General features: G+C 36.3%; 2 protein-coding genes across 3 annotated transcripts; both read left to right on the forward strand.

The window, feature by feature from the left end:
• The first annotated feature begins 276 nt into the window (after positions 1-276).
• On the forward strand, positions 277-12,291 carry LOC139983137 (uncharacterized). The gene is made up of 8 exons (XM_071996511.1): positions 277-734; positions 4,187-4,516; positions 5,642-5,974; positions 7,471-7,578; positions 7,997-8,024; positions 9,101-9,171; positions 9,594-9,630; positions 9,742-12,291. Exons 1-8 carry the CDS (start codon positions 383-385, stop codon positions 9,851-9,853), a joined length of 1,371 nt encoding a protein of 456 aa, XP_071852612.1. The 5' UTR covers positions 277-382; the 3' UTR covers positions 9,854-12,291.
• Positions 12,292-14,281: 1,990 nt separating this feature from the next.
• LOC139983135 (uncharacterized) lies at positions 14,282-23,594 on the forward strand. Of its 2 annotated transcripts, none has more exons than XM_071996510.1 (7): positions 14,282-14,782; positions 16,018-16,117; positions 17,147-17,782; positions 18,463-18,576; positions 19,040-19,078; positions 20,242-20,334; positions 20,559-23,594. In XM_071996510.1, the coding sequence occupies exons 2-7, from the start codon at positions 16,105-16,107 to the stop codon at positions 22,100-22,102; spliced, it is 2,439 nt and encodes an 812-aa protein (XP_071852611.1). In that variant the 5' UTR covers positions 14,282-14,782; positions 16,018-16,104; the 3' UTR covers positions 22,103-23,594. The 2 variants fall into 2 exon arrangements, with proteins under 2 accessions (XP_071852611.1, XP_071852610.1); XM_071996509.1 differs by having other exon boundaries at positions 14,335-14,782; positions 16,018-16,335; positions 20,559-23,589.
• The last annotated feature ends 3,549 nt before the right edge of the window (positions 23,595-27,143 follow it).

Raw genomic sequence — 27,143 nt, forward strand, 5'->3', positions numbered from 1 at the left:
TTGGCATATCAAGGTCATCTCGCTATCTAGTTTCTCGGGAAGAGAAAGATAGAGAGAAATGACATGACACCTTTGGCATTTCAGGCTTTTTTTCATCTTTTATAGACTGATACATAGTTCGAAACCGATATTGTTGTTACACCCGGGCTAAGTGATGAAGTGGGTCGAAATAAAGGAATATTTAATTCAAGTGGTTGCGTGATCACTTATGTTTATTACCCATTTCTTTGCGATTTTCAATTGCATCATCAGTGTTTCAGCAAATCAGATAGAGGGTTGTAAAACATCCAGTGGTACAAATAACATAACAATAAATATACTTTTCCCTTGCGCATTGAAGAAGAGTACACGAAAGGATCATCAACAACCAAGTCATCTAAAAATGGCTTTTAGACAAGCGAGACAAAATTTACTTTTCTTTGGAATTTACATTGTTTCCGTAAATGCATTTAAAGGTGAAAATGGAACTTCTCATGTAAAGCAAACTGAAGTGTATTCTTCAGTGATTTTCGAATGTCCTGGCGAAGATATGCCACAGCAAACCGTACAGAGATGGGAGCACGATGATAAAGTTCTTTATGCAGGAAGAGCAAATGTCGGAAAACTCCCTGGCAAAAGCATGAGTTTATCTACGAACTATTCACTGGTTATAACTAATGTTTCTTATTCACACGAAGGGAACTATCAATGTTTCCGAAACTCCGAACGGTGGACATATTTGCTGATTGTCACAGGTATGTTTGTCATCATTTTCTCTGTATTTCATGGAGATGATCTAATCACAGACATTGATTTCGTATTTCGTTCAGCTTTCAAATTTATTGTGGTTTGCTTTATCTCATTAATGAAAAACAATAGCAAAGTATCAGCATATGCATTTTGTTTTCTAAAGTAACTTTTTGTTGTTCCCTTGGAAACTGATGTTCAATATTTAGTTGGTCTAAATTTGCACTAGTCGAGTGTGATCGTGTTGAGACGTTGACCAGTGTCTCCCGAAGTTCCGGCTGTTTGAATTAACACAAATCTTGAACACATCTCGAGATCAAAATCAGAGAAGAGGTTGACGACTGGTTGATCTCTCATTTATTAATGTAGTTTAGTCAATCGCTGATTCACTGATATATGAATTGACCACAGATTACGGCTTTGACGGAACTTATATATTAATAAACAGTATATATATATATATGGATATATATATGGATATATATCTATATCTACATATATACATACATATATATATATATATACATCCACGCCCTCGGAAGAATTCTATTGTATGGGGTATTGTTAAGGTTAGGACGTGGATTTGAACAATGGAAAATACAATAGGGTCCTCGGTCTGAATGTAATACAAACATGAGTATATATATATATAAAGATATATACATCAACACAAGACTTTTAAATTTGCTATACAAATGAAAGAGTACAATCGTTATTGCTATACAAGAAATAAGAAGCGACGGTGCATTAATAACGTAACCGAAGAAATTACGGGCGGTTTTCTAGATATTGAATTGAGCATTTATTTAGTCTGTTTTATTTAGTTTTTGCAGAGCTTTCGAGCAAACTTAGCTCTTTTTCAGTGCATCATCACCGAAAGTGATCAGGAGTAGTAGGAACTGAACCTGTGTTATAGAGAAAAGTGTCGGCGACTTACTGTTTCTGCTGGATTTAGCAGACGTTTTGAAAGATCGGATTATTTTTTTTAAAAGTATTGGGTTATTTTAATCTGATTCCGTCATAATTTCAGAGGGATTGTTTAGGTTTATCTGGTACGGCAGATCGTTTCTGATGTTTCAACCGAATGGTGCTGTGGTCTTTAGGTTTAGTTCCCAGAAATTTTCTATTCCTTTTGTAGATTTATTTGTCCAAGAATCGTTTAAGTCAATGGCAATAAAACGTTTATTCTCAATCGAATATTTGTGAGATTGAAGTGATTTTCAACAGGTAGGTTGATCTTTTTTGTTTTGTTCGCCGATCTATGTTGAGTCATTCGTATTCTTGGGGTGTTTTTCGACTCTACAACGTATTGTAAGTTGCAAATATTGCAGTAGATGAGGTTAATGACATGTTTAGATAGGTGGTTTATTTTAGCCCGGATTCGGAACGTGCGTGTAGTTTGGTTGCTCTGAAATACCCCAGTCGAATTGACAAATAAGAACGTCTTGCAATTTCGTGTATAGAGCGATGATCATGTAGTTTCTATTTTGCTTTCCCATGATGGGGATTCATCCTCAAAGGATACATGAACTTAATATCCCGTAGGTTTCTGGGTCTTATCAATAAGATGACAGGTGGTTCTGAAAAAAAACTGATTTTCAGACGTTCTGTGCTTTGAAGTAGATGAAAATTCTTCTGATTGATATTAGTCAGTGGCGGGAGACCAGGGTTGAATTCAATAACCAATGGTACCTTTTGGTACAGGTTTGACAAGTTTTATACGTCAATGTTCGGCACGGGGTTTTCTTTTGGCCTTTCTAATGGCAATTTCAATAGTATCCCGACAATACTTTCTGTTGGAAAGGTGTTGTGACAGTTCTTTGGTGCAAGAATCAAAATCGACTTCAGAGAAGCACATGCGTGGAATGCTTAACGCTTGACTGAATGGAATATTTCTGGTACAGTGAGATGAATGGCAAATGCTTGGTAAGAGGTAGTTGTGCTTGTTCATGGGTATATTGAAAAGTCTGTCATGAGTGAGCCATTTTGTAGGGTCACAGTGGTGTTCAGAGCGTGAACGCTATGTCCAGAAAAGCATGCAGTAAATTTGATTGTGTGACGAAACGAGTTTGTCGTAAATGAAGAGTTTTAGATTTGCCTCACCATGGGTCCATATCATGAATATATCGTCAATGAGACGTAACCACGTGTGTGGTTTCAAGATTTGTCGAAACGAAAATTCTCACTCGATGTTTCCCATAAAGTTGTTGGTAAAAGACGGTGCCATTTTGGTAACCATTGCCGTGCCATGAATTTGGAGGTAGTGTTTGTCATCAAATATCAGATTATTGCCTGTCAAGAAAAGATTAAATTCTCCGGAAGCCAATACATATTGCTATGACAATATAAAATGAAATAGTAACCTCGTTCTTTATGAAGTTCGGCTGTTCTTTCTCGAACAATAGTTGACGTTCACTATTAAGCGATCGCAGTACGTACTAGTGTGAAACTAAAACATGTAAAACTAAACTTCATGCCAAGTATTAAAAAGAGGACAATATACTTAACTTTCGATGCAAATTACACTTAAAACCTTTGTGAATTAGAAGTACCTTATAACCACGTTTACGATGTCTAAATCGGCTTTCGTTGCATGACATGCCCATTTATGTGTGTATGTCATTCATTTACAAAACAAATGTTATAGCTGATGGTTACACGTTTACGATCGTTCAAATTAGAACAATCGAAAGTTGACGAGAAATGTAAAAAGTTGTTCACGGAGGTTTTGGAAAGTGTTTACCGTAAGGCGGTAATTAGATGACAACTTTATCACGCCTTACCCAATTTTTGGTCACATACAGAATCATGAGATTAACTTTAGAGAAAGAATAATGTTATCAATTATAGAAAATAAGAACATGCTAGTTGAAAACTTTGTCAATGAGGTAAAAAACTTTACTTTTACCTCAAATTCTTGCACATAGACCATATCCTTAGCCTAGCCCACATCAGAAACAAATTGAATTAACCGTCTTTGTAGTTGTTAGAAAATACGTAAATCAGGTATAATAAAACCCCAAAGGCAAATTATTTCTTCAATTATCCTGAAAATTACGGGGTTTTCCAATATCATGTGTGTCGATTACAGTGTAACAAGTGTTATATGCAGGTAAAGTTATCAAAGTACCTTATTTGTAGCTTTGGGAGATCGGTTCATATGTGGTAAAGGATGCTCAATAAATTCGGTGTAACGACAGTAGCAATATCTGTAAGCAATACATGGATTAAATTGTGTATTGCTTCGTTTTACATTGTTCCAATAAAAGATAGTTTCAACGTTTGCAATTTCAAACTATGCTGCGCCTCTTTGTTTAACTATGCTCCGCTTCTTCGTTTAACTATGCTTCGCTTCTTCATTTTCGCACGTGTTGACCAAACAAGAGTGTGGCCCTCTTTATACATGTTAGAAATCTTAGCAGAATTTCCAATTGTTTTTTCCAACTCTTTTCTTCATCAGCTATACCAAGTGTGACGTTGACTTTAAACAGCCAAGATTATCTGAATGATTCGCTGACTTTCGTCATAGGTGAAGAAATTGTTGCTGTCTGCAGCGCTTCAAGTGGTCGTCCGCGCCTTGAACTGACTTGGTTGATAGATAATACGACACTTGATGGATCCACACCAAATGTTTCAACTAGTACATTTTCTTCTAATGTACATAATGAGACGTTTGATGTCACATCGATGTTATCATTGGAAGTAAATAATGCGGTAAATGGCACTATCACGTGTGTGGTATCGCATTCCTACTACTATGAAGAAATGATTGCGAACTACGTAATATTGGGTAATTTTCACAAGATGTATTTTTCGTACAAATGAGGAAATTGCTAGTTAGTAAATGCCTATGTTTAAGGGGACTGGGATTCAAAGCCAATCACGTTGTTTGGTTTTCGTGGTCAGGTTCTTTCTTGGCCGACTTTTATATAAATATAGCTTGTCAGTAATATGGTTCATTTGTAATTATACCAGCTCGCAGTCACATTGCGTTGTCGAAATTTGTCGTAGTGACGTATGGTTGCTGGCTAATGACAGTTTTATGACACTTTTGAAGTACCAATGATAGAATCCTATCGAAACTGAGCAAAATGATACCTGAACCTCTTCAATTTGTTTTTTATTAATTTTATCACAGGACAGCTATTTCCATGTAATTGGAATACAATAAAGATGACACGTGTTCCTTCCATCAACTTCACCGAACCTTACTGTTAGTGGGACATATGGCTTAGTATAAAATTAGTAGCCAAGTCAGAGACCTAGTTCTAATAAAGTTACGCTATAAAGCCTAGTCAGAAAGGAATTGTGATAAAGATGAAAGGTCTATGATACCAACTTTAGTATTATGTGTGCCCATGGGCTAGGTTTTGCACACTTATTTCGGTTGTCACTAGTCTGCTAGTCGCATCAACGATCAGCTGTTCGTCGAGCAAGGAGAGCTTCGTTGGTACTGAATATGCATTACAATGCGTTCCGTTATTGGCTTGTTTAAATCAAAAGGCACGGCGAAACAGAATGCATTAATGAAGTCCGTCTTCAGCAGAAACATTTTTGATACTTTCGATCATTAATTTCTGAATAAATGAAATGTTTTTTCTTCAAAATATGCTTGTTGAAATCTTCTCATCTATTTTATGGTTTGTCAGCTTAGCAGATTAAACGAAGTTTAAAATGACCAGTTTTAATGTATTACCTATTTCGGAACTTAAGTCACGAGAAAATTGTTCCATGAACCATTTTGTAGATGAATGAAGAATCTGTAATATTATATTGTTTTTAGCTTAGGTTTAAAGCAATCATATTTTAAATTCACAAAATGACCTTACTAATGTTGTTATGGAGCATATACAGTTATAATTTCGTTACCAGGATCTGCTGTGAAAATGATGGTAAATAATGTTTATAATTTCAGTTCCACCGACAGTGACCTTAACATTAAACGGGCAAGGCTATCTCTCCGGTAGACTTTCATTTGTCAAAGGTGAAACACTTGTTGCGATCTGTCACGCTTCTGGTGGTTGTCCACCGGTTGAAATAACGTGGATGATGAACAACCGTAGTACAGAATTAACTACACATGATGTTTCCAGCATCGAAACACAGAATGCAAACAATGAAACATTTGGCGTTACATCGACATTAATACTGGAGATGAAGGAAGAGGCCATTGGAACAATTTCTTGTGTCGTTTCGCATTCGTGTCACTTTCCGGATCAAAAAAGCATCGCCCACTATGTTATTGTTGGTAGGTTACATTGTTGCTGCATTTAAAGTATCCTCTGTCTGTTCCGCTCGCACGTCCCTAATACATTGGCAAAGAATACATGTTTCTTTGAAACGATATCTATTTATAATCAACTACAAGAGCGGTTTGTTTTTGTGCCCATAATTGTATCCATAATTGATACAGTAACATAGGACTCTCTTTTTCGCCAATTGGCTAGCCACAATCGCTGCTTAGCTCCCGCCACTATGTTTCTAACAATCGTTAGACAACTTGAACCTGATATTCGTCGACATTACAGTCAGTCCCAAATGAAAATAAATAATATGCATTTAACAATAGATCAGCTCCTCGGATGCATCATTAACTCGATAAGAAATGCAACGTCATCTAAAGGTAATGCATTATTCAAATGAAAATGAAAACTGTACCCAGAAGCTGAGGAAACCATCAATTTGTGATTAAATACAGTTTGCAATAGTTTAGTGTAGTACATATGTATATGTATATGTATATATATATATATATATATAGTTTAAAGTGTGTATATATATATATATATATATATATATATATATATATTATATTTATATTCATGTATGTATGCATATATGTCTAATCACGCAATTCTCGCATTGCAACTCAGTTTTACGCACAAATTGAGTTCTTTTCACTGCGGCGATCATCATGTAACTGAATCTTGCAAGGACGACTAATTCCTTTGGGGCAGCCAGGGATTTTCTTTGAACGGTTGCCATGACGACATTTGGACACATTTTCGCTACGCTTGTTGATTGATTTGTAGCTTTTGTCGGCTCTGCTTCTTGATATTAAGAACTTGTTTTCCATACAGAGGTTACACTGGTTGGAGCTGCGCTTATGTGTATTGTAGTACTTTAGGCTTTCCCAAGAATTGGATTGATCGATTTTCTTTCTTTTTAAATCCAAGATATGTTTTGAGAACTCAGTTTTTGTCTTGGTAACGTTCGTTGTGGAAAGATTTGGTGTGGTGGATGTACCTTGCCTTGCAGCTCCCACTGACCAGTAGTGAGCTTTTCCTTGTTGATTATATCGATGGCGAGACATTCCCGGACAGGAGGCAGTCGCTCATTTTAATGCAAATGCAAATGCAAGTTATTTCCCTGGTCTCCGGGTTCTCTTTCGATATGATCTTGTTATAATGGACTTTAATTATTTGCCGCATACTCCTCGTGCAACTTTAGCCAATTTTGATGTTGTTCTTGTTAAATGTACTATATATAATATAAATATATATATATATATATATCCACACAGAATTATTATTGTTAGATACAGGCGACAAACGCCTGCAGTGGAAATACGACCTTCTTACCGGTTTCTTGACATACAATCAGCGTCCATAACCTAGCTTGTTAGGGTGTCCGCATATAAAGCGGAGGCTCGGGTTCAAATTCCGGTGGAGGCTGGGAGTTTTTCCTAGTTCTGAATTTTGAAACTTACGCTTTCAATATATTTTATATCTTTTCATTCCGCAGGGTTTACCACCTGGAAATTCCGTATGCAAAATATCTACATTCCAATTTCCCTTACCTTCTTTGTTATTGTACAATGTGGACTTCTTGTCCTCATGAAACGAAACAGAGGTTAGTAATTCAGTAAATTTCCGTAGAGAATGACAAATAATAATAAAATACTTTTGGTTTACAACTTGCATCTGTCTAATATGTACTGGTCAACATAACTTGTCAACTCCTTAAATATGTTAGGCCTTCTCCTCTCATCTTTTAAATTTCCGTGCAATTTAAGATCTTAAATCTTAATTTTAAATATTTTCTTTTTATCCTTCCATTTAGGAGACTAATCAGTATTTAATAGTTTTCTCAAATGAAAAGCCATGTAATTTAGAAGAAATAATAATACGTTATTAACAGAATTACACTAAACTTACAGAATAACAAACACAGTCACGGAGTAAACTAAAGCTCTCCAAAAACGTCATTCTTTTAGTTTAGTAATGTATACATATTGTTATGAATGTTGTTTTCTTCTTCCCGTAACCAGTTGCTTCTATGTGCCGAAATGTTTGCAGGTATTTACTTTCTTTGAATAAGTTAAGTTTACAAATGTTCATGTGATTTGATGGCCTTTCTAGTCTTCCATTCAAAATTACATGAATACAATCGTTAAATAGCGTTTTATGTACAGTATTACACAAGAAAAATTTATCATTTATGACGTCTTTGCAACTACTGTGAAAATTCTTTGGGTATTTTCCATGACGCATGGTATCGCAAACCAGAAGACTTCACTTCAAATTGTAATATTTATGTGAAAAACAATTTAAAAAAGGAACCCATACTATTGTTCGCATAGTATGGCTCTCCGGTCTCCAGACCGAACATTCCAACACATTGACTTGTTTGGTCTTAAGCCAGATATGTAGGATAACAGGAAAGCAATAAAAGAAACGGAATGTTATAACAAATTGAACTTGCAAAAGGGAATTAAATAATTCAACTTGAAAAGGACACTTTATAGTAAAACCACATCATTCGATCGGAACTAGGATTCTTTGTATTATAATTTTATCACAAGCGTTGGGTCGCAGTTCTTTTTTAATAATCACAGCACCGGGTATTATTATTTGTAGAGTTCGGCTAAAAATACTGATTTGTGTTTGATGTGGCGTTGGACGCTACAATAAATAACGCAGAGGAAGCCAAGTTTGAGGCTTCGTAAGAAGTTACATTGAACGCTTCTTTGATACACTGCTTTATTGTGTATCTCTTGTTTTCAAGAATTACCATTGGCACTCATCTAAGAACTTGTTTAGTTGTTTTGTATGATAGGCACAGTGTTACTGAACACATACAAGAGACTTTGAGAACGGTACAGAAGTGACATTACAGTATTCTCAATGCTTCGATACCTACTCACTCATTTCTGTTCCTGACTCAAATATCAAGCACGTTTTCTTTAGCAGTCAAGGCAACAATTAAGTCACAAATACACGAATCAAAGACCCACTATTGAATTTTCACCTGCTGTTCACGTTACCTTATTCATATTATATTATTGTCAATTTGCAAATATGCAATATTTGGGTGCTGAGTTTTGACTGAACCCCTTTTGCATCGTAACAATGAAGGCATTATTTCTTTACAGTAATAGTGACGTCGTACAAGTGTCGGGTCACGGGGGTTCACCAAAGACTAATCCGGGAACTTATGAAACAGGTAAGATCAGATAGATGAAGTCCTAGCAAATGAAAGGCGGAAGTATACGTAGTGTCTCACATAAATGCGTCTAGGGAAATGTCAAAGCCAACGTAACAGTAGTTAAAGCCCTAACCGTCTGGTCGGATACCTACGTACACATAATACTACGCATGTTAAATTGATTCCACCATTTAGGTGTTTGACCATCAAAGAGAACATGTCAATGACGTTCAGCGATGAGGAAGGCTTGTAGATCGAAATGCCGGAAAACACAAAAAGTAAAAAAAAATCAACTATCAGTAATGACTAAATTACGATCCCATGCAAGTTTGGACTTAACTGGAGCATTATAAATCGTAATGACCATTTATATTGTTGTGTTTTAGGAAATATGTTTACCTATAAGTTACATTGAGCTATATACGTATCTATCCCTACAGACTTGTTGGCGTTGAGAGAAGCAAGACATGTTAACAGGTTAGTTGTTACTGTTAACACCTATTACACGATAAAACTAGAATATTTTAATTGCTGCTCATTTCAAATAAATTTACAAATATTAAGTTTATATAATATATTTCATTACAGAAAACCGCTATCCGAAACTTATGAAGTTGATGATACCAGTCCTTATTTCTTTATACCTGAGGCACAGGTTTACGAAGACGTAAACTCAGGAGACAACAAAACTGAACTTTAAAGCAACAGATAAGATTTCTGTAGAATTAGTGGATATTGTGGAATATAAGAGAAGCAATTTTGGGTTTCCTTTACATGCTTGCTTCAAACAAGAACTTGGCATCAAACTCAAGAGACCACAATCTATAGTGTAGTGTATAACTGTTCTTTATCTTACAATGTGGAACTTTCATATTTTGCTTTGTTCATCTTTTCATGTTCATATTTGTAAATACCTAACATGTTGTTCAGAATTGTTAAATGATCCTTTTTTTTTGGAGTGCTCACCATTTAACATGAGAAGCTTGCATTCTTTAGACATGAGTTCTTCATTTTGCGGTTCGGGTTGACGACACACGTAGGCCCATGAAAAACTGAATGTGTCAATAACTTAATGTAAAAATATATGGATATTAATATCTCGTATCTTAAAGGTCAAGATACACGTAGCAGATCCCTTAAAACTTGCACAGTTTGAGAAGCTACATATCAAAACCCTATACTCCAAATTTGGATTTCCATGATTGTGTGATTGCTGTTTTTTGTAAGTTCATTACCAAGCTCATCCCGAAAGATGATAGACGTCATGGGGGGAAATACCACGGTGGCCAAAACTGCATAGGCAGAATGTGCTAACCAAGATCAAAAACGTAAACAGTAAGTCACGGACAGTCAACAAATATCTGAAAATGGATGCACAACAGTACCGAGATTTGCGCAAGTTTCAAGTTCGTCTAACACCGATAGCTCAGTAACACTGCACTCAGCTAGCCTAGCTGCCTAAGACCAATATTTATTTCCGAGTTATTTCTATCATGGGGAAAGATTGGTAACATCGGATCTAGGCCTAACGAATCACACAACTAGCCTATATAGTACGCTAGGCCTAACGTTACTATTGCGTTCCGTCAAGACGAGCAATTTCGACATCGCTGTCCGATCAGATCCGTTATTCGATGGTCTCCTATTCGAACATGTAGGGGAAAACTCAATATGTGTGAGCTAGCTTTGCATGCAGTGTATGCATATTAGTGCGTGTATACCAACTGTATGTGGTAGCGGTAAGCAGCTCCCTGCGACGATATCCTAAATTTTCGCCTTGGTAAGCAAATGACGGCATTTGTTTTCTACTTTTTCTAACCGAGGCAATTTAGCCGATTTTTGCGGAGTTTTTGTTTCTTAGTAGGAGGCAAATCCATAAATTTTTTGAAACAAGGAGTCATGCAATGTTTCGTTTGATGTTTTATGTACCAATCTGTTATTTTTCAAATAAATCCCAATCTTAACTTTCTTGTAACAGACTGTTGAGGAAATAATTTTCACTAGTTAGAGATTTCTCCATACTCAAATACACAGCCCAGAACAGTTACATGTTTGCCCTCTTCTGTGTTTCCCCTGTGATGTCACGAAAACTATTACGTAATAGAACTTGTTGCCAATTTCTACTCCTTTGGAGATGGAAAATGAACGCGGGTAAGGTTTTTCTTAACATTAGAATTGTTAAGTTTTACATTATTGAAAGTCAACTATACATGTCCCTTGACCTTGAATATTTCAATATATTAGTGTACAAATAAAACGATAAGAAGTGCTCGCATCTTAATATTTCAATATCTTAGTGTACATATCATAGGATATTAAGATTTTGTATCCCATTATTTCAATATCTTAAAGTGCAGATATTAACATCTTGTACCACAATATTTCAATATATCAATGTTCAGTTATTGAGATATTAAGATATCGAAGATATTTTGTCAATATCGTTATGTAAAGGTATTAAATATTAAGATCTTGTATCTTTATACTTCAATGATATCTTAGTGTACAAATATAAGTATATTAAAATCTTGTTTCTCAATTTTAACATCTCAACGTATAGATACCGAGATATTAACATCTCGTATCTCAATGCACACATTTTGAGATATTTATATAATTCACCTAAAATTAGTATCTCGTTGGCACCTGAAAAGTTCTGTAGATATCCCATCTGGGGTTTCCCCATTGTTGCTTAGGAGGCATAGCAAAAATTGATTCTTCGACCTCTTACCTCCGATATTTTACCCGATAACATACCAAGTTAGGGAGGCGTAACATCACACCCGAAGGCACGCATCATTGGATAAACCAAAAATCTCGCACAACTGATATGTACAATTGGTTCATTGAAAGGAACTAGTGAGTCTAACGTTATCTAAAGATACAAAAAATTAAAAAGAATGAAGAACCATACCGAAATTTCCCAATATAATTGCGATTACGATGTACCTCCACTTTTATGCATACAAATATTTCTAATTTCGCCACAAATACAAATTAGTAAGGATTTACTAAGCTCTGTCGTGCCATGCACAGTGGAGCCAATGACTTATTACCACACAAAACTGAACAACGGGTCAACAGCTTATGGAAGTCACAGATTAAGAAAGTGTGTCACTCAGGGGCGTAGCGAGCGGGGGGTGTGGGGGTGTCACACCCCCCCCCCAATAATTTGGTCGCTGTCGGCAAATTTTGGGTCTGTCGGCAAAAGGAGAAAGGTGAAGAGAGCGGAAGGGGAAGAAAGAAGGAAAGCTGAATACAGAAAAGGAGAACGGGAGCTAGAACTGGAGCTTCTTCCGTGTCAAATTTGACTTAAAATATGCACCAGATTGCATCTAAGGACGTTTCAAAACTAAAAATTTTCCAAAGGGGGAGGGGTAGACCCCCTACCCTTAGACCCCTCCCCCATTTCAGTCACCACTTCCAGATCCGTCGGCAAATCAAATTTGACTTAGAATATGCACCAGATTGCATCTAAGGACGTTTCAAAACTAAAAAATTGTCAAAGGGGGAGGGCCCTCCCCTTAGACCCCTCCCCCATTTCAGTCACCACTTCTAGATCCGTCGGCAAATCAAATTCTCCACACCCCCCCCCAACAAAAAACCCTTCGCTACGCCCCTGGTGTCACTCCCTATTTATTGTACTGCGCGTGCTTGCTACAATATTGACATTACTTGCCAATTAAACAATACTTACATTACTAGACTTTGACATATAGTCTCTGTACATTTGCAGTTTTAGAGGCTAGCTGCGTAGGTCACTTATTTGAGCCTGTCACTGGCGCTCAAAAGTTACCTACATGACTATACTCCATGGTGTGTTGTCCGCCCCCCAAAAAATAACACCATGAACAACCAAAAAGTTATTCCTAGTACTGCAAGAACTCCTTGCGCACACTTCAACACTGTGAACTCTGTGATTATTTAATAACTGTTTCCAGGCCAGTGGGGTACGGCTAGTTTCTGCTATCCTACCGTGCTTTGGTTGCGTGGGAGTCGCCTTGGGCTAGCGTTAATTGTAGTACAAGTACTACGGGATTTGAATGCTCACTTATCACACTCTTGCATTCGTAATTAATCTTCATGGTAATTTATGAGGCTTTCTAAAGTACAGATGAAAACCATGGCTATAGGGAGTGTAATGATTGAGAAATAACTTTGAAGGTAAATTTCACTGTGGCAGGAGTATACATGTGAAAAATATAACGTTCTGGTAGAGTGCCCTCTTCTTTAGGTTAGGCCGCGTCCAAGTAACGTTAGTGAGACCTGTTCCAGCTGTGTACGGAAGGGAATGCATTTTGTCTGTAATGCTTTACTCTTTAAAGGTTTCGACATCAAATAATATATTACACCTGTAAGCAGTTTGATATGTTGGTAGTTAAAGCATTATTATAGGTGGTTAGTAAAGAAGCATTATATGTTGGTAGCTTAGATAGTATATTGTCAGTTTTCGTTCTTAATATTAAGTTGTTATAGAAAGAATTGCCAATGACTTGGCACTTCTGGTACTCTACACATTGTTCTGCATTGGATTAACAATAATGCCGTTTATATTTTAATATGTCATAATGATGTCTATTGCATGTTTCCTTTCAAAATTGGTTTAGGCGATGGAAATGTTTTGTTTCTGGGATATGTAAATTCTGTATTCTTCTTTAATTATTGTTGTTTATATTCTTTTCTTCCGGTGCATAATCATAACCCACTGCTCTGTTGATCTCGATTTCTGATTTTTGTTCCAATACATGGCGTCAACAAGCAAACATGGAGAAATATAAAATACTGTTTTCGTGCGTGCTCTCCACCGCACACCTCCTTACATACTGAAGAATATATATCGGTGCAATGGAATGGATGGAGCAACATAGTTTGGGCTCTCAGTTGGTTGTTTAATTGTATTGGAGTCTATTATAAAGTAAGAAGTTTTCCAATGGGAATAGTTAAATCTAAGAAAAGGTATGTTACGAACTAAGACCTGAACTGGTTATTATTTGTATTAATGAACATTATATCATTTGTTAGGGCTGTGGTGGTCTTCGTCATATGTCGAGAAACGTTACATAGTACACGGATTTTAGCTGATGTGTAGAGGCCTATATATATTCCTATGAACGAAACTATTCACGTCGTTTTTGAACACGACAGTCAAGACGTTGCCATAAAATTGAGTCCCGGTACAATATTATACAGAATCATGACCTCATTCCAAGAGTTTATCATTGGTCTCGTGATTAGCGAACTATATTAAGAAATTCATAACATCAGACAAAGTGTTTACATATTATAATTTTGGTATGTCGTTTGGCGCCAAGCTATAACACGTTCAACAAACGCAAAGCGAAACTATAACTGCACAGAAGCGGACTATCGACTTATGGATCAAATTCCAACTGAGCGATTGAACAAACATTTAAGTATTGATATGGATTGCTTTGTTCAGAACGTTCGAGAAATGGTACGCTTACCATTAACATACCTGAAGTGAGGACGGTTGGATTGTTGTATACAAAGGGACGTTTCAAAAATATATCCGGGATTACTTTATCATATTACTTACGACAGGAAGAACATAAGACGATGACTGTCCTAACACTCGTTGCAGCTACATTATGTTCGCTGCTGATTTGTGGTAACTTGATTTCTTTCTATATTACTTTCTTCAGTTCAGAAAAATGCTGTTAACACGTCACAAACAACCATGATACATTAACTACTACTTCGAGACTACAAGTTTGCTACTTTTCTACATAATGTTGCCATGAAGTTAAAGACTAATATGTAATATATAATTGCAGTGTGGTACAATTAACATTACTTCTGACAACTTGGCAAAACACTTGGTTTATGTTGCTTGACATAAGTAAATGTAAGGACGTTTCTCTACGCCGTCCCCTTGTTTAAATCGGTGAAACTATCGATCTCTGAAAATGATTTTTCTTGTTTGAACCACAAACCTCCGTCCTCTTTTTTATCATTTTAATCGGCATTTAATGTAGTGCTAGTTTATTTGTACTTTATAAGTATTTACTATGTTATAATTGGTACGTAATGTATACCAATTATTACTACTCTGAAAAGACAGTGAATTACAGACAAGATCACAAGACGTAATATGTTAAATATGGAAGACCAAGGTATCAATAATTAACTGATAAATTAAAAAATATACATTGACGATACGATCTAAAGTTATGCTTAGTGATAAAAAAGCTTCAACATGGTTAAGAAGCTTAAAAACTCTGCCCCTTCATCCACCATTACTTAAAGTAATACAAGTTCCGTTCGGGCAACTATTAATGTGCGACAAAAATGGTAGGTAACAATTATTCTTGTTATGAAGAAGACATTACTTTTTGAGAAATATAACAAAAGCATGCGGCTCTGTGTCTTTGCAAAATGATCACCTCCCTGTATTATCAATATGTTTATGTGAGCCCGGGTTGATTGGTTGTGTAAAAAGCGGCAGAAAGCCTTCCGAGACCAAAATGTTTAAAAAGTTGGTCGAAAAGAGGAGAAGTCCGTAATTAAAAATGAATCACCTTTTTATTAAATTGTTTTTATTAAATTGAGTAATCCTTTTAATTCTGTACATTTTCGTGTTGTTTTCATCACATATAAGCAACCAATAAGATACCAATATTCGGTTACGTCGACATTGAACTTGGTTACTTCACATTTGCTTAATTGCTACAAATTATTCGTATATACATCTTCTCCATACAGTAAGATCTTCCCTCTACATCATGTGGGTATAGTTCTTCTCAAAGTACAGGAAAAAAGTGTCCTAATTTCAATGGAATTTATCCCAATCTGTGAACGTATTCAATGTATGCATACTTAGCCATTGCACCTTCTCTTACTCAGGCGCCATGGAACCTATGTGTACACCATTGCAATACGCAGAACTGGGAGAAACGGTTACACTGGAATGCTCATTTGAAGAAGATTCCTATGGGATTTACTGGTATGACACGACGGATGTCACGGAAAGTCCATTTTTATACTTAGATGAAGGAGTGAAAACCGGAGAAGGATATTTGTCAGGGGAGTTTGACATTCATGCCAACGGTTCTCTTATAATAAAGAATGTCTCATTAGACCATGATCGCGTTTTCACCGTTGTTCAATTGCAGAACAGGGAGACCTTCACAATCACAAACAATGTCAAAGTTGTGGTAACAGGTACGTCTAAGAAATTTATGCGTGCCATATACTAGAATGTGTCACTAAACACCAAACAAAGCCTCGCATGAAAAAGCCTTCTGGCAAGATGAGCCTTGGTTGGACAAATCGTCAGCTAGGGAATAAAGTCATATGAGCGTGGTACATATTTGTGTGTGCCATTCACTGCATTTGTTTCTATTTCTTGTATTCCGATATGTGTCTTTTATCAGCCACTTGAAGCACTTGAAACCAAACCAAGTTTTATGAAAGAGATTTGTTAATTGAATGCATAAAGGTCCTTTCAGCTGATTAAAATGTGACATTAATGTCAATCAGTGCATGGAGTAAATTGCATAGTCGCACAAATTAGTTCATCCAGCCCGTAGCTGATGTATTAAGAATGTCGTTGGAAACATGACGTTTTAAGAAACAAAATAAAGTCACATTTAAGCAGAGCTCAATATTACTCAATATTGTAACGACATGCATCAGTTAAAACTTGTACTCATGTGTGATTGTATTTCTACGATAGAGTGCTCATAAGATATGTAAGCAAACCATTCACTTGTACTTCTGGGCAATTCTCAAGGTATCTAACAAGCCAAACGTTATTACCAACATGTTTCAACACACAAAAATACCATCTAAGAAATAACGAAGAAAACATACAACGTTTTAGATACTATATTTGTAAAAATAGATCAATTCTTTCACGTTAAATGTGATACTATAATAGAACAATATTTTTCTTTGTAAGAAATAAGCTATACTGTTGTTACTTTCTTAAATTATGTCAGTGCTGTGACACTTCTAACTTTGACTTTTACAGTTCATCCATCACTATCGTATCCCTCCATTCAGTGGTGCCATGAAAGTAGATATTGTTACAACCATCCACAGCACAATTTCACAGTGACCTGTTCCGCCAATGCCACTCGCCCACCCTTGACTTTGGCATGGAAGTTACAAACTGTCCATGGAAAGCAAAACATTTCTTTTGAAGCCAAGGTAGTCGAAAACCAAGGAGTGTTTACTACTTTGATAGCAGTTGATCAGTCGGGATTGGAAAAAAACACTTTTGCGCCACTAGTCTGTGATACGGAGGTAAATCAACCTTTCAGTTCAATCAAGGATGCTTTTATCTTACTTGAAATAAATCAACCAGAAGTCATATTATCGGAAGCAGTCGTTCTGCGTCATTCCGAGAATGAATCTGTAATATTGCCTTGCTCTGATGATGAACTTGTATTTTTTGTTTGGAAAAAGCAAATCAGCGCTTTTGAATACAAAGTCCTTGCTCACGGATCTTCCGGATATGCAATGATTGAATCCAGCGAATACACTTTACTAAACAGTACGTCTCTGGACATACCAGGAAGTTCCGTAGAGTACAACGGCATTTACGTTTGTTTCTTCGGCGATGGGGTATATGAAGGAATGACACTTTACAACGTTTCAGTCTCTGGTGAGTTCATTTTCCGTTGTTTTCCACAGCCTGTCAGTGTAAGTAGATATTATAAATTCACAGTTCACTATCAAACTGGAAATCTCATGAAACTTTCGATGTCTCTAACTTAACTGCAGAGTGGTTCGATTTCAAATTGATCTATTTAGGGCTTTATACATCGGGCATATTGTATAACCTACCAGTCTTCGAAATCAGTGAGTCATCATAGTTCCACCTTGGGACTTGATGGCAGCTTAACCGAAGTACTTCACAAGGAAGCAGTGGTATCTAGTCACTTGTTAAAGCAAAATTATGTCACGTATCGATCACAATATGTAAATGCATCAGCTTTGTGCTAGACATCTTCAATGTGTAGAATAATGATCCAATGTTTAAACCAACATGGCAAAATGTACAGTCATTCCATTATACTATGTACGTAGTTTATCATTGAGGTCGTTAGAAGGTCAATTTACAAACAGTAGAAATTACGATACTTTAAAAAGTTGCAACCTCTTCAATATCATGAACTTCACATATACTTTGGAACTGAAGCACACACGAAAAATTACTGTATTCAAGCACTAACGAGAAATGCAGTTTTAGGAGTACTAGGAGTACCACGAGACAGTTAATATCAAATGCAACATATATTTCCCCCCAAAATATCATTTTCATTTTCTTTTCTTTTCTTGCAGAATCGATTGGAACAGATCGTAAAAATGATAAGAATTGGACAGTAATAATCCTACCTTTAGTGATAGTAGTGATTGTTCTAGTTATAATGATAATCGTAGTATTGATCAAGCGAGGTAATTCCATATATAATACTACGATGTATAATTTGGGTAAAATCATACTATGCATTACATACCTTTTAAAATATTAGATTTATTTCACTTTGTAGAGATGCAAATGTTTGTATTGAGCATTGAACAACTTCATTGCAAAGAATATCACCTAGTAAGAGGCAGTCGGGCGACTTCCTCTCACGAATATAACTTAAAAACACAGTTACACGAACGCAGAAGTAACTGAATGACAGGGAATAGTAGCTGATGCAATGCGGGCGGGGGGGGGGGGGGCTTTTAAAATTTTAATGACATTCGCATAGTTTGAACAAAATTATCCATGTCTGGTTTACTTCTGTTTATCTTTTTATTCAATGTGCTTTTGATCAAAATACAAACAAAAATATAATCACTAAAATGATAAAACAACATACACTGTGTACCAAATGGAACACATACATATTCATTCTGTTTCCATTCATAGAGAAACAATGTGGGGAATACAAACGAGCACCGACGTCAGGTGAGACGCTTCATTGCTTCATTGGTTTATGTTGGGCTTGTATACCAGACGTCTAGCCATACATTTGTTTGGTCTTTTCCTAAGACGAAACTGACTTAACTAACCTAACTAAATTACTGGTTATTTATAGTTTATATTCTTCGATTTCTTGCAGCAAACGTATAAATATATTTGTCTTAGTAAATTGAACTTGTAATCACTATGCAAAGTAACATGTAGCACATGTCATATAAGATTACGATCGATATTGTAAAGTGAATTGTTGAGTCAAGACAGATTTTTTTTATTACATATTTCTTTTAAAAAAATAACTAAAATTGGTGGGCTGCAGGTGATAAGTTGGTATAGCAACTGAGAGATTACATTAATATCAAATTGCAAAGATCCGTATATCTCAAATTATAGCAATTATAGCAAAGTACCGTATATCTCAATCAATCAATGACATGTAATGCATTTAAATCATCAAATGTTCGACTGTAAAGCACAAACTACTACAGTTATGTCTACTGAAACAGGTGGACTTTCAAGCGAGCCTGACTAGTTCATGCCGACAGGTATTTACATATTCTGTCACTCTGACCTGTGTCTTGATAACGAACACAACAAACGATTTAGAATGATAATTTATTGGTATATTCCTTGCAAATGAATATTGACATAAGCAACATAATCTTCCCCCAAACTACATTATACGCATTTTATTGTGATATTTTGCAAAGTGAAACTACACTTAAAGAATTCAAAAAGGTTTCCCTTTGTGACGTTTACCGTAAGTTGCAATTGGCTTTTGCAAATCAGAGCCACGTGTCTTCCGCCCTAACACATTTATACCTCTCACCTGCACCACCCCTCCCCCTATGATATTGCTACCCTCGGATGAATATGTATTATTAAAAATCATAAAACACACGTCTAGCGTGCGCAGAAATAGTAAACAAAAACAGGAACTCACTCTCACTCAGCAAAACATTTGAATTCAGTTAAGATAATATCAACAAACGGTTGGTAATTAAAGCTAAATATAGTTTTGTTTGTATCTCATGCACTTTTAATATTTGTTGACCCTAATGCCAGATACGGTCATATTTAATGACATGTTGATTTTCAAATTAATTATCTATTTTTCTTCTATTCTTTTCTTTTTCTATTTATTTTGACAGATAATCCAGGTGTCAAACAAGTTGACGGTACTAACATCAATGCGTCTTTGCTAGAACAAGAAACACCAGCCATACATGAACTCAACGACAGCCGTAAGCCAATAGAAAATTTTGAAGTCACTCTCACTCAGAAAAAATAAAACATTTTAATGTAATTAAGATAATGTAAAAAAGTGTTTGATAATTAAAGCTAAATAAAGTATTGTTCGTATCTCATGCACTTTTTAATATTTGTTGACTCTAATGCCATACACAGTAATATTTAATGAAATGTTGATTTTTATATTAATTATATATTTTTATTTTTATTTTGACAGATAATCCAAGTGTCAAACAAGTTGACGGGACTAACATCAATGCGTCTTTGCTGAAACAAGGAACACCAGCAATATATGAACTCAACTACAGCCGTGAGCCAATAGAAAATTCAGATCTGAAAGTGAGAAAGTGTGACATCGGTGCATGTTCTGAAACACGCGATAACAAAGTAGTGCTGCTTGTTGGTGAGACTGGTGCTGGAAAGACAACGTTGATAAACGCCCTCGTGAATTATCTTTTAGGGGTCAAATGGAAAGATGATTTTCGCTATAAATTACCACTGGTTGATGAGGAAAAGAATAAATCGTACGGAGGAAGTCAAACAAAGTGGATTTCGGTTTACACCTTTCACGAACATAGATATAAAATTAATTGTAATATTACAATCATCGACACCCCTGGGTTGGGCGATACCAATGGTAAAACGAGAGACGAAGAAATAATGAATCAAATACGAGGATTCTTTACGAATGAAATTGACCATTTAAATATGATAGTCTTTGTCAAAAAGGTATCAGATTTGAGGAACACAGTAAGAGAAACATATATAACGAGCTTGGTCAAAAACCTCTTTGGCAAAGATGTGGCAAATATCATATGCCTTTTTGGAACACATGCCTTAGTGAAAAACAATGAGAAGTTCAAAGATAATGCCAAAGAGTTTGGTTTTAAATTTATAGATCTATTTTTTTTTAACAATAAACATTTGTATTTAGAGAAAGGTGCCAACAATTATATGGCACTGGAATCCCAATGGACGATGGGATGGAACAGTTTAATTTCATTTACAAATGTTTTGTCAGTATGTCCAAATGTAAGCCTAGAACTGACCAGGAGAGTAGGAACAGAAAGGGAACAGCTCAAGAAGTTCTTATCTCATTTTCCAAAGTTACTGAAAAGCAAGGTTTTCTCATACAAAGCGTTACAAGCTAAAGAGAATGCGTTACTCCTCAAGATCAATGGAAATAACCAGTTAGTCTATCAATATGAAGAAACATACGAAGAGACAGTAAGAACCAACCTTCCTGATGGTAAAATGGCAATTGTTTGTATGCAATGTGAACGAACGTGTTGTTATCCGTGTTCTGCAAGATCGGTTTCGAGCTGCTCTTCATTTAGCTTTCTCTCCGTGGTTCGTGGATGTGAAAAATGCGAATCTCGTTGTAGGCTTGGTTATCATTTTAAGAAAAACTTTAAGTACGAACGAAAAGTAAGTACACGAATAATTACCAATGCAGCATTGGAAGAGAGACTAAAATCAGAAAAGTATGATGATATAAAGCAACTGCAAGAGAGAAACGAAAATAAAAAAACAAAAATATATGCCCAGGTCGAAACCATCAGAGACTGCATTGAGCGAATTAACAGGTTGTCTCTTGCATCAGCTGACACCACCGTAAAACAGTTTCTTCAAAACATGATATCAAGCGAGACAGATGCAGCAGAAGCAGGTTGGAAAGATCGCGTTCAGTTCCTAAAAGAGCTTGCTTCATGCGAAGAAAAGGAGCTTTTGTCAAATTCAGATGATGATGACTCAATATGATAAGAATAAGAATTTTGAATATCTAAATACTATTCCATTTTGTTAGTAAAGTTTCTAATAGTATGCTAGTGAGATGTACAGTTAATTTTGAGAGGCTGAAATCGCATTTCTCTTTTATGAATATAGAGTTGTTCATTCGTCTTGTAATCAGCGTAAAAGTATTTCTTCCCAACTATTACCATAACCTTCTGTTTTACTGCTAACCTGAGATGGTAATGACTAACGCAATCGAAAATGCCTTGGAAATCACTTGCATACAAAAACTATTAATGACGATTATATGAATTACATTCTTCTTTTCAAGTTCTTTTTTGGGGATGTCTTTTGAGCTTGTAGTTTCCTCATTTATCATGACACAATATCGTAATATTTTAATTCAGTTTTGTAATAGGTAACCGGAATCGGCTTACCGCCTTATGAAGTACTATGCATCTTAAGCATGAAGTATAACTTCAAAATCAATCTACATTGCCAAGATTCCTTACATAGTATAAAACAGCAATTCGCTTCAAAGTAACATGATATCAGCTTTGGTCGTACCATATATGATAATCCTCTATTTTACTCAATTGGCTTTTCTTTTACAACGTTTACTCTATACTTTGTTGTCGTTGTCTTGCTGTTTATTTTTGCGTAAAGCTTTATGTATATGAGAGTTTTACGAGATTTATCTAAAGATTCAAGTGATTCTTCTTTCCGATGTCTGAATATATAACATTTGTGAGAGATCTATTGTAGAACATAACACGAATAAATAAGTATGTGATAAAGAGATAAAAAGACCTTAAACCATTGTCCAACTTACTAATGGCCTATATAGCAGTAAACAATTATGCTTACATGTTTGTTTAAGTTAGACTGGGGTGACACTTTGAGGTCAACATTGCATGGATTTACTCAATTCTGAATGAGCCTACTCTTGGTCGAAAGTGTGATCAATGTTGATCATAGTTCTATAGGCACTGTTAATGTTCGTAAATTATATCAAGGAGAGAGTATAAATTAACAAATAGAAGTATGGAATGGAGGGAATACCAATGAGTGAACGAAGAGAATGAGATGTATCCATCTGACAAAAAAATACCGAAGATGTTGGTGCGATGTGAATTTTGTCCATGCTTCATACCGTTGGTATCGCATAGGCCTACGATAATTCTTGCATTAGAGCATTTTCGCGATCTCAATCGTATTGCTTTACAATTGGTCAAACTTAATATGTGGTTTGCAGAGGTCAATTTCCAGTTTTCAAAAACAAAATTAAATTGATACCATTAGATTGTATATGTGTGGACAACTATCTGCCATTTGGCCGGGGATAAATAGTTGTTTCAAGATGTTTGCAGCTCTGAATATTTATATGTAAATGTGCGTGTGTGTGTTTGCCTCGTAGTCTTGATTGATGAAGTTGTGGCCCAGCTTACCAGAGGGGATGCATACCAATAATAAATAAATTAAGACCACCCTTAACGTGTAGTAGGTATTTCATTATACGATGTCACTTGAGTTATAACCTATTTAGAATAATGTATTTAAAATATTTTGTTACAACTTGATCAGAAATAAATTACATCTATGCTTGAAAAATGTTTCTGTTGCCGTTATTTGTAGATTGCATCTGCATTGTTTCAAGAGACAACATTTACCATATTAGATCTATTCACACCAACTTGAACACATATCTGAATACTACATTATATTTCCCACGCATCCATGACTGTCATTTCAGTTGTTTCATCGTATTCAGTGACGCAATCAGACTTTTTCATCTGGAAGGGGCAGATGGGGGGGGGGGCAAGTTTCGCGCGCGACTGGCTCGGTGATTTTAGGTATTTCACGGCAGTGTGCCGCATTCCCAAACAATTGTAACCATGGTAACGTTACTGTTATAACTGTTTCTTTACCTCATCAGAACAGGTTATTCCTGAGTTCCATCCGGTAAATTGTTGAAAGTCCAACTAAAATGTGAACTGTAGAGAAAGTTACTGTGCTATTAGCTGATAACCATGTGTGCTCAGTTCTCATACTGTTTACAGTACATACATGCAACACACAGTACATGTGCTTACAGCACAGCAGATCTTGACTGCAAAAGCTTGTATTCCTTTACAATTGGATGATCCCTTTTCTCAGTAAATTTCTTATCAAATTTAGAATTTGAATAAACTTAAAAAATCAAAAAAGCTTAAAGCGATAGAATTTTGACAATTGGGTTCAGTTTTTCATCCTTTCAATTGTTTTGACTGAAGTTCTCAGTTTCATCTCGACTGTTCTTTCAAAAGTACAGGTTCAGCTAGAACATTGACTATGATTTACTATAATTATGATTTGTATCTAATGTACCATCGATTTAGGCTTCAGGCATTCAGCCACTACAAAACAGTCTGTCCAGCGCCATAGTCCACCGGTTACGTCATATTAATCGGCTTAAGTCTGTACAGTCGTCGGAAACAATATTTTGGTTAGGCCTGTTGTAACGATCGACTCTCAGTATGGGCGAGTTCACAAGTGCGGTGCTAAAATAACGTAATATATTGTTACAGAAATTTGGTCTAAAAGTCTGCAAATTACTTTTTGTTAAGTTGTTATTTTGTTAAGGCACTGAGCTCGAGTTATGTAACTTTGTTACTTTGATATCCCCGTCTCAGGCTCCAGAGTTCAAAATTTGTCGGGCGCTCTTGCGTCGTTTGTTTGTTAGTTAACCTTTTTTTTAGATCAGAGGAAACGCACCGCATTTCCCAGCGCCGAGTGCAAAAAATATTCCAAGATATAAAGAACCCACTTCCTGCGTACACGCGTTTCGGCCGACATCAAAAACTCTAAACGGGGGTCACCGCGCTCAGCTATGCAAGCTGCATCTTAAAACGAATTGATTGTTGTTTGTGTCAGGTAGAAGAGCGAAAGTTCTAAAAGTAGTCGGTCAGCGCTAAGTTGCAATCTTTAACTTCAATACAGCCCATGTGTTTAATTGAATGTGATTGGGTGAGGCTTCGTATATTTGTGTATCAAGGAGCTGTAATTGTATTTCCTGGTTCTGCCTGGTGACGCAATGGAACGATCCCAGACATTTTACTGGATAATGGTTTCATTTGTTGTTATGCTTTCATGTGTTAAGATAAAACGTCAAAATAATCTAGGAATCTGAAAGCTACGAATAAACCGTTAATATCTGATTGCTTGATTGACCATGTCAGTGAAGTGAATTTAACAAACGTTAAAGATTTTTTAGTCTATCGAGACCATAGATAATACTAAAGTGTTGTAAGCATAACTTGTGGTGTTACCATAACAGTTAAATGGCTGCCGCATTATTCTTACTCAGAATTCAATTCAGTATTTGGGAAAGATAGACATACAAATACTTAAAAGAAACCTGAGGCCGAAGCTCGACCATCTCCCTAGTTTGTGAATATGTTTAGTTAAGACGAATTTTGACTGGGCTTCTGTTTAAGTCGCAACGACCTTGAGATTTAATACAGCCCAATTTCGCAGGTTGCGACATGCAGCCCAGTTCGCGGGTTGCGAGATACAGCACAGTTCGCAGGTTGCGACATATACAGCCCATTTCGCAAGTTGCGAGATATAGCACAGTTTGCAGGTTTTACTTGGATTTACCTGGATTTACCTGGATGGCCACCCTCTCGTGTCGTCTCCGATGAGGCTCTCGACAGAACGGCGCTTCGGGATAGGAGGTCTAATGACCCTTAAAATCCCACATTTCCTAAGTCCGTTGTTGAATGTGTTGATTATTCGGACTCTAACTATATTCTGTTAAAGTAGGAGTTTCTTTTAACTTCTAGTCTCGCTCTTTTTGGTCAAATGTTCTTGGAATTTCCCCTGGTTCTTCTATCATTTACAAACTCCACATGGTTTTCTATACTGATGGGTAACTTTCCTTGTGTAATATTATAAAATGTTATGAGATCCTGACGAATATGACGTTGCTCTATCTTGATCAGGCCCAATATTGTAATTCTCTCCTCATAGGATTTGACCCTCATTCCTGATATTTTGTAATTCTACACTGAACACCTTCCAATAAACCAATGTCTTTCTTCAAGTATGGCTTCCATACAGGTATACAGTAGTCCAGGTGGGGCCTCACAGAAGACTTGTACAGATTCAATATCACTTTTCGATCACTTTATTGGCTTTTTGGTCGCTTCGGCGCATTGCCTGCTGAATTTTATCGAACGGTTGCGAGGTACAGCCCAGTTCGCAGGTTGGGAAATGCAGCCCAGTTCGCAGGTTGTGAGATACAGCCAAGTTCGCAGGTTGCGAGATACAGCACAGTTCGCAGGTTGCGAGATACAGCACAGTTCGCAGGTTGCGAGAAACAGAGGGAGCGGGAGGGAGGCAAGACATATGAATGAGGGTTACGCCACTGCTCGTATTCTATACGGAGCATGCGTACGTCCTAAAGATGCGGAAACAAACATAAGTGTGCACATGTTTGTAAACCCACTGATGCTGATCTGACACATTCTCTCAAAGGTACCACACAATCTTAAGAAGAAATAAAAGATGAAGCTTTTCACTTGTTTCGGTTACTTGATCATGAAATGTTTGTGAATTTTGAAAGGACTTTTACATTATAACGCATATTCGTCCCAACAACTCTCGAGGAAGAGTAAGGCTAACAATATGGTTGATCCTGTGTGTATGTCCTAACTTCTTGAATAAACGAAAGAGCAATTCATCTTGGTCTATGCATTACATCCGACAATCGTCTCATAGATATTGCACCTCCACTCTAGATATGTCTTACAACAAAATCCCGTGATGAACTCAACACAACTGGTCCTAGAATTAAACATGTAGCGTTGCAACAATTAAAAGTAGTGTTAAATGCCATTTCCATAAGTAGGTTTTTTGGGAAGTGGTGGTGGTGGTGGGTGGGGATGGCCAATTGAAGTTGTATGCTGCTAAGACAACTAATTTTGTACATAATCACAAACAATATTTAGTAAATTTAATTGCCATGAAATCAAACGTTCATGGCATATCTTAGATGTTCATGTTCGTAGTGTGTGTATCGTAGTGA

This window comes from Apostichopus japonicus, chromosome 16, assembly GCF_037975245.1.
Source record: "Apostichopus japonicus isolate 1M-3 chromosome 16, ASM3797524v1, whole genome shotgun sequence".
In the NCBI taxonomy this organism is placed as follows: Eukaryota; Metazoa; Echinodermata; class Holothuroidea; order Aspidochirotida; family Stichopodidae; genus Apostichopus; species Apostichopus japonicus.